The 8,435-nt window shown below is 44.8% G+C and overlaps 1 protein-coding gene across 1 annotated transcript in view; it reads left to right on the top strand.

The window, feature by feature from the left end:
- Positions 1–4,815: 4,815 nt before the first annotated feature.
- The window catches only part of LOC107113541 (SWI/SNF-related matrix-associated actin-dependent regulator of chromatin subfamily A containing DEAD/H box 1-like), a gene marked incomplete at its 3' end in the record, with an annotated part of 51,608 nt that continues 47,988 nt past the window's right edge, over positions 4,816–8,435 (top strand). Inside the window, exon 1 of the mRNA XM_015414878.1 lies at positions 4,816–5,071. Within this exon, the coding sequence (XP_015270364.1) occupies positions 4,816–5,071 (256 nt within the window). The remainder of the gene's footprint in view (positions 5,072–8,435) is intronic.

Below are 8,435 nucleotides of genomic sequence, written 5' to 3'. Positions count from 1 at the left end.
TCCGAGAACAGCGACGGCAGTCATAACTTTTTAAAGAGCCCCTCCCGAGAGCTGGGGGAGCCAGAATGACCTCTTGCGTGTACTGTCCGAGCGGCAACCACTCGGACATCACATGCGAGAGGTGGAATTTGTCCCAACAAGTCCAATGTCACCAGAGAGGCAAGGGAACGTTTCACCCCTCCTTCCCCATCCCCCGTGCGGGGTCACAGCTGCTGCCGAGAACAGCGCCGGCGGCCATAACTTTTTAAAGAGCCCCTCCCGAGAGCTGGGGGAACCAGAATGACCTCTCCCGTGTGATGTCCAAACCTTTCGATCAGACATCACACGCGGGAGGTGGAATTTGCCCCTACGAGTCCAAGGGTCTAAGGGAATCTGTACACTTTTGAATTACCTTGGGCTTGGAAGCAAAACAAGGGGGAAATCGGCACAAAATCGCTCTCAGCAAACCTGGAGAAACAGTGATCAGAAAGCGAACTGAGCGCTGAAGGGAGGACGATCAATGCAGAACGAAAAAGAAAAGCTGACAGACATGCACGGTAAAAGCGAGGCAAAACACCCATGCATAATTGGCCAATGTCTACAAATTCACAGTATTCCTTTAACTGCTCTATTTGAACTGTATAGACATGAAAATGCTCCCAACATCAACCTCCAACAGGTCTGCTGCTTGATTAACACAGTTATTCAGAATGTGTGCTGAACATCCCACAATTACGGCTTTGTTCTTGACAGCTTCTTCAAATTTGCGAACATTCTTTACCCTCAGAATCACGTCACAATCATCCAAAAAGTCCAAAAGAGGACAGACACACACAAAAAAGGGGACACATGTTCTCTATAAAGAGGACACCTGGTACCCTAGGTGAGTAAAAAGGTAAAGGTAAAGGTTCCCTTGCTCGAAAGCCAGTTGAAACCGACTCTAGGGTTGCGGTGCTCATCTCCGTTTCAAAGCCGAAGAGCCAGCGCTGTCCGAAGACGTTTCCGTGGATGACTAAACACCAAGGCGCACGGAACGCTGTTACCTTCCCACCGAAGTGGTACCTATTTATCTACTTGCAATTTCTTGCTTTCAAACTGCTAGGTTGGCAGGAGCTGGAACTAGAGACAGGAGCTCACTCCGTCTTGCGGCACCTGGGTCTCGAACTGCTGAACTACTGACCTTCCACAGCCTGCAGTTCAGCGTCTTAACCACTTGAGCCACCGCAGCACTTTTTTTTGTTTTCTTACAAAAAAAGCACTGAGTATATACACAGATACACACTAATAGACTCAGAAATTTATTAGGACCATAGATCAGAATAAAACATAATACTAGAAAGGTGGGAGGAACTCTCTTGCTGCTCCCTACTAGTTAACAGAAATAAACCACGCTCCCCCACCCCGACTGACTGGGCACATTTCACACAGCAGTACAAGCCACGCTTAAGGCCATGGCAATCAATAGCGCGCGCTCTATCCGCGTGCGCCCGCTGATGGGCAAAACCTAGTCCAATCGTCTGGTCGTTCGCGCGGGCACGGTGGTGTGTTTAAGGGAGCATGCGCGCACTCCCCCTTCTTCGCTCGCTCCTGGCCAGCTCTTCGAGCCCACATAGCAACAGAACGCTTTTCCCTCCTCTTTTCCCTCGACTTTACGCCGGGAAGAAAGGGATACTGGGAAACAGTGAAGTCATCATTGAGCGCCCCCTTTTCGGTCCACATCCCGCCAGGACGATTTCTCTCTCTCTCTCTCTCTCTTTCCTGCTGCATTTGATCGTTCCGACTTCGCCATCGCCGTGTCTTTCAGCCCGGAGACAGCCAGTGAGGGGCTCGCCTCCGTCCTTGCCACAGCCGTGGCCATTGTCGCAGCTGGTGACGTCATCGCCGGTCTCCCCTCCCCCGCCGCGGTGCACGCCTCGTTTGGCCGCCACAGTCACCGCTGGCCGGTGTCGGCACTCTCGAGGGTCTCGGGAGCTTCCTAGCAGTGGGGGCGGGGTAAGAAGGAACCAGGAGGCGGGGAAGGGAAGGGGGCGAGGGAGGGGGAGGCGCGGCGCGGGGGAGGCTCCGCTCTGCGCCGGTGCCCCATCCCCCGCTCTCCTTTGTCTGCATTTTCTCCGCAGACGGCTTTGCTACAGCCGTGGGGAACAGCAGCCGGCGGACTGTGCATGAGCAGAAGCAGTCGAGGGGTGGAGGGAGGAGGAGGAGAGGAGCCCTGCTCATTTGTGGCGGCAGAGGCAAGGGTCATTCCCAGCATCTCCTTTAAAAAAGAATGATTGCGGCAGAAAAAAACCATACACAGAGCGCAGTTTTTGTCCCAGGCGTCCCTCCCAAGTGCTCTCATCGTGCAAGTGGGGCTCTGGTCCGCCACTGCTTGAACTACAAATAAATCTCTTTGTGTTGTTGTTATTGTGGTTGTTGTTTTTAAAGCTGTCTTCTCTTTGTGTAGAAGAACTTGTGGGGAGCCGAGAGTAGGGCCTGCCTGGGTCGTTGGGAGGGGAGGAAAGAAGGAAGGCGATGATACATTTAACAGCTGGAAGAGGCTAGGCAAGCGGCTCTGTGGCTGCCTGGAGGTTCAGTAAGTGGGGGGACCATTGTGTGATTATACTGCACTTATTACATTATGTTTATTTGTGTGCCTTGAGCCTCAGTGAGGAGGCTGGTCTATAAATGAAGTAAATAAATACAGTTCTGAAGAAGTTAGTGGATGTGGTCCATGGTGTGGGGACTATTTTGAAGGTAAGCCTTCAAGGCTTGGTGGTGATTATGGCAGGCTTAGTTATGGGAGAAAAATAAGGGAATGCAGAGAAAGAATGTTTTTTTTAATTAAGGGACTCATGTGCTGTCTTTGTGGTTTCTGTTTTGTATGCTTTCTGCTGTGACTCTGCCTAGCAAGCTACCTGTGTTTTGGTTGTAAACATAATGCTGGAAATAATGGATCTGTGCAGACACTTATCTGGCTTTTCTTTGGGTTTATTTGTGTCTTGTGTCTGGTTTTCTTTCCTGATTGAACACGGAAACATACATGTGAGCATGTAAATATACTAAAAGTACAGTTTTGAAATGCAGCAGATGCTAAAACTAAAAGGTCTCTGCTTTTTTGTCCTTTGAAAATGTTTAGGCTTGGGATCGAGTGAAGTCCTGTAGTTGTAGAGCTGTCACCAAAGATGAGTTTCTACGTTCTCTTATAATACAGAATTAGTGTAGTGATGGGATGTTATAGTACAGTCAAGATGATATTATTGTTTTGACATATAATATGGTGATAAATGGTTGTTAAGGAGGAATTTCACATAACCCGTTTTGAAGCCGTTTTTGATCCGTCATGTATAGGGCTAAACCGGTATAGGGCTGCCATTTCACACATGGCTTTCCCCTTCCGGTAAAGAGCTGGATCTGAAGCGGTTTGCCATTTCAGACTGTAACGTTTTACGCCTGTGTGGGTGATCTACAGCTTTTTTTTTTAACATTTGCTTTATAGTGCTATAGCACTATAACAAAACGCTCCAGGCATTCCAATGGCGTTGATATACTGCTGTTCATAGCGCTATAAAGTGAACGTTAAAAAAAAAGCCGGAGATCGCCCGCGCGGGCGAAAAACGGTGGGGGAAAAGCGCATCGGAACCGGGACAGGAAACTGAAGACTACTTGGAAGTGGTTGACAGGTAAAACGCTTCAGCCCCGTTTCTTAAATGGGACAGAAGCGTTTGTGTCTGAAATTACAAATATATTCCGGTAGGGAACCGGTTCTAAAACAGTTCTGTCTGAAATGACAGACCAGAAACCGTTTGGGAACAGTTCCTCTTCCGGATTATATCGTCTGTCTGAAATTCCTCATGGTGTTTACAGTTGAAGACATTTTAAACTAGCAACTTCCAGTTATGCGTGAGTAGTATTAGCCAGTGAAGATGCCCGAATATGAGTGAATTGTGCTACTTGTGACTCCCGTCTCCCATGTTACACAGCATCCCATTGTATTCTGCAGTAGCTGAAGCCTCCAAATAGTTACCTAAATAGCTTTTGGTAGGATGCAGTGCATCATTTTGATTACATTAATGTAAGTAGTTGTTACTAGATCTGGCTCCAAACCAAAAAGTTGCAGCTATAGTTCTTGCCACTTCAGTACCTTGAGGTTTCCAGGTTCAGCTGCCAGAACTACTACAAACTTGCGTGATATAGCAAGTTTGAGAATGTCTAATGGGGTCCCTATTCCCTTTGGGTCGCCAGGCCGAACAGCAGTGGCCTGCTTAGATTTGTTTGGATACCTCTTCAGTTGGCTTGCCTTCCTTTGCTCCCTTATAGCCAGACACTGAACTAGCAGAACTTGCATAGTGAAAAACGTAGACACTTATGTCATCAAGCTACTGATTGTGCCCAGTTTCTTCATATACATTTCATATAGAAGGATGAGGAGGGGGAAATGTGATACTTCATAAGTAGGAACTTGATGTGACAAGTAGCCATCAACTTTGGGAAAACTAAAAAGAACTACTTGAACCATTATCTCATGGTTTTCAAGGGAGAACGATTAGCATCATCACCTAGTTCTTTCTAGTATCAAGCTAAGGAAAGCAGTGATTGCCAAGGAAAGCTGCAAATATACTAGCATTGATTAGGATATAAATGGTAGACACAGAAAGATCTGAGCTGGGTATTCTACAGAATCATATGCTGTTAGAGCATCCAGACCTAAGAGCCTTATATTCTATGGCTTTGTCCAATGTCTTCTCCCTCTCTTGCCCTTTGATATTTCTACAGATCTTCTTGGTTTGTATGGTGCTACCATCCACAGGGACTGTAAAGCTGAACTCCATAAACTGGTAGACCTGAAAGGCCAAGATCATGAGTTTGTTTAATCTTGACCGTTTTCGATTTGAAAAGAAGGCTACAACTGAGGAAGAAGATGCTCCTTCTTCCAGCCTTCCCACAAGTGAGGAGGTGGATGCTACTTCTGCTTCTTTAGATGATGTTAATGAAGATACTCCACTTCCTTCTGCTGTAGAAGACAATGATGTTACTGCCAGTAGGGAAGACGATGATGTTACTGATCACAGTAGCAGGCCAGGCACTCCAGCATCTGATGTGTCAGAGAAAACTGGTAAGCTCTGTTTTTGTTTTACCTATCTTGTAAATTAGTAGAAAGTCTGAAGGCATCTGCTCTTAACTTTTGGTCCACAGTGACCATTCACTTGTTCTCAGCAGCTGTTTTTATTCAGGCCTTTAGCTTTTTAAAAATAAAAAGTCTTTAGTGATAGTGTTTAAGACACTTGTATATCATTTCAGTCCAGGGGCCTGTCGTGAAAATGATAAACCACCTAAGAGATGGGTGGGTGGGGAGTATGCTCAATAAGAAATGTATAAAAATTGTGTGTTTGCTACTGTAAAATTGGCACAGAACTGGTCACTAGATAATTGACTGGTTTATGCTGGGTGTGATCATATTATATCTGTGCTTCAGCAACTTGACTGGTTACTGTTCGTTTTCTGGTACAATAGAAGGTGCTTTCACATCAAGTGACTCATTTTTGGTAGTCTTCTCTCTTTGTGAGGTCCACTCCTCTGGTTCCCATGCATGCTTGTTTTCAGAGGTTGTATCCATGCTTTGGAATAGATGGCCAGATGTGGTACAGAAAGCACCGTCCAACGCAGAATTATTTCAATGCAACTTTGGTGTGGAAGTAATTAATGAATGTCTCTGTTCGGCAGCTGGTGGTGGTATATGTTGCAGGAGTTTCAGTTAACTCGATATAAATTATTTTATGTGTCTTAACTGTATTTTAATTGTGCATTGTTTATATTTTAAACTGCCTTAGGCAGTACAGAAAGGTAGGATTTAAATAATTTTAAACAAATAAATGAATGGACTGCTAAGCACAATAAAATAGGGGAAAGTAGATAAACAGCATCCTCAATCTGTTTCATTATGTAGATTTGTTTGACTGTGTCTTCTGTAATATCGGTTGTGGTATTTGAAAGTTTTCTGTACACAGTCCTTCCACTAAGTTTTTATTTATTTATTTTTGCTGTTTGAACAACTTGGAAGGAATGGGGGGGGGGGACAAAGGAAATGCTCATATAATTGGATGCAGTATTGCTAGCAGTGTGGTGGTTCCCCACTGAAGTGTCTTCTGCAATTCTGTGCAACACAAACTCATATCTGACAGCTTTTGGAGAGCATTGTTTGAAACCTCCCATTCAATGCAGAGTGTTCCGACAGTTAGGTCTGGTGAACCATTCATTCACTTTGGTCTCAACGCTCACTTTGCTGATGCTGGTTAGGAAGCCTGAGCTAAGAACTGTCAAGAAAATGCAGATTAGTTGACCTAATAAGTTATCTGAAAACTACAGTTATTTTAACCTCCGTGGCTATACTTTGCTTACATCATGATTCGAAGCAACATTGACAGAAAAACAAGCTGGACAACTTGTTGATGTTTCCCTGTAAGCACAGTAACATACCAATTATCAGATTTCTACTGTGTCCTCATATTTAATTGTACCTCATGTGTAGCTTCAAGAACCACTGTATAGGCCAGTGGGAAATGAGTTGCCTCTTCTTCTTGTCTTTCTTCTAGTCTGACCTCACTTAGTCCTCCAAAGTAAAAACAATGTAGGTTGTATAGATATATACACAATGCAAGAAATCTAATAAGTTGCCACAATGTAAGAAATCTACTGCCACAATGTAAGAAATCTAATTAAAAAAACACCTCTCTTCAAAATGTGGGGAATATTTCAGCCACAGGGGACTCTGTTAACATGAGATGACAAGCAATTTCCTGTTATCTAGGTATACAAATTTCCTTTTTATAAACAAAAGGATAGGCTAGTGAATTTTGTAAAAAAAATACAGTAGGCTTTTCTGACAGGCAGCTTAGAAGCAGCTTTAAAGCAGTCTCCATAGTAACTGTACAGTGTAAAAGTTAGTGAGGGGTCTTTGTGTGTGTGTTTTTGCCGGAAAGCTAATCTGTTTTCATGGTGGTTTAAAGAGCCTAGCCTGTCTAGTCTACCATGTGGACAGTGAATAATATGCTTTCACTTGATGCATACAGTAGGAAGAGAAGATATATTAGTTGGTCCATCATGACTCTTTAATGGTTATTTTAATGGTGTTTACTCACATTTGGTCCTTACCCTTGGTTCTCTTTCCTCACTCCAGTTTAGTAAATTCGTTGTAATTTGAACATGGATGTGGAAGAGTTGTAGAATTGTGTTGCTAGACCTAAGTGTCCTAAGGGATGAGCAATTATTCTGTGGCTGTACAAGTTTTAATGGCTGTATCTTTATTTCTAGTCTACATCACAGGATACTTGATGTTTTGAAGTCACTTTTCTGTTTAGTGCAAACATATCTGTTGAGACTCCTCCAAATGCCCGTTAGATCAGGGTCTGTTCTTTGGTTACAACCCATTTTCTAGGACCAGTCATTTTAGCAAGAGTGCTCCAGCCTTATTGGAGGACAATTCCATGTGTTACATGGATGCAAATGCAGTTTTGCCAATGTGTGCTATGATGGTGTGCGGCCTACATGCAAGTCAGACACATGTCTTGTGTGAATGAGCCCACTTCTTAAAGTGAATTGGTCATACAAAATAGCCAGGTGTAGGAGAGAGACTTCCTTTCTGCTGCTGACTTAGCTCTTAGTTCTCCATCAGATGAGAAATACGCCCAGAACCTTTTTCTTTCCCCGGCACGACAGCATAGCCATGGCCATCTCTGTTCAACCTGAGCTGCTAGCCTTATACCTGCGGATGAGCAAGAAGATAGAGGGAAGTAAAGAGATTAGGTGTCTCACTGCAGGAGTCTACTCTGAGCAAGCCAGCCAGTGCTGGGTTGGAACCCTCCTTGAGAAAGGTTATAGCCTGACCTGATAAGGCTCCTGCAATTGGAAACCTAAATGCCGTATACATTCATCTCGGACTTCTTGCTCTTTTCTCAGCATGAGATACATGAGGCTTATCAGGGGGTCCTGGCCCCACTGGTGGACCTCCTGATGGCACCTGGTATTTTTGGCCACTGTGTGACAGTCTTGGACTGGATGGGCCATTGGCCTGATCCAAAATTGGCTTCTCTTATGTTCTTAAGTTCTTATGTAGGCTTCTACAGCTGCTGGCCAGATCTAAGTGAGCAGGTTCTGCAGAGAGAGTGCAGGTGCTTTGCCTGTCCTTCCCTTGCAGAGTCTGCTGGGCACTTAACTTCTAGTGCTGTGAGCTGCAGACGTCTTCTCAACCACCACACATTTGTAAATAGCATAGCTTTGTCTCAGTCCTGTGCTTGTGTACCTGAAACTAAGTCCTAGTGAACCAAGTGGGACTGAAACATGCATAGGAGAACACTGTCTTTACAGTCCCTGGACTGGGTGGAGTGGGGACATTAATTTGGTGGCCTCTCAAGCTATCTGGCCCTATCCAGGGTGAAGAAGGGGGAAGGAAAAGGTAGGAGCAGCTCTTTAGAAATGGGGCT

This window comes from Gekko japonicus, unplaced genomic scaffold (assembly GCF_001447785.1).
Source record: "Gekko japonicus isolate JY-2015 unplaced genomic scaffold, Gekko_japonicus_V1.1 scaffold2444, whole genome shotgun sequence".
In the NCBI taxonomy this organism is placed as follows: domain Eukaryota; kingdom Metazoa; phylum Chordata; class Lepidosauria; order Squamata; family Gekkonidae; genus Gekko; species Gekko japonicus.
This window is presented reverse-complemented; position numbering and strand designations above follow the sequence as displayed.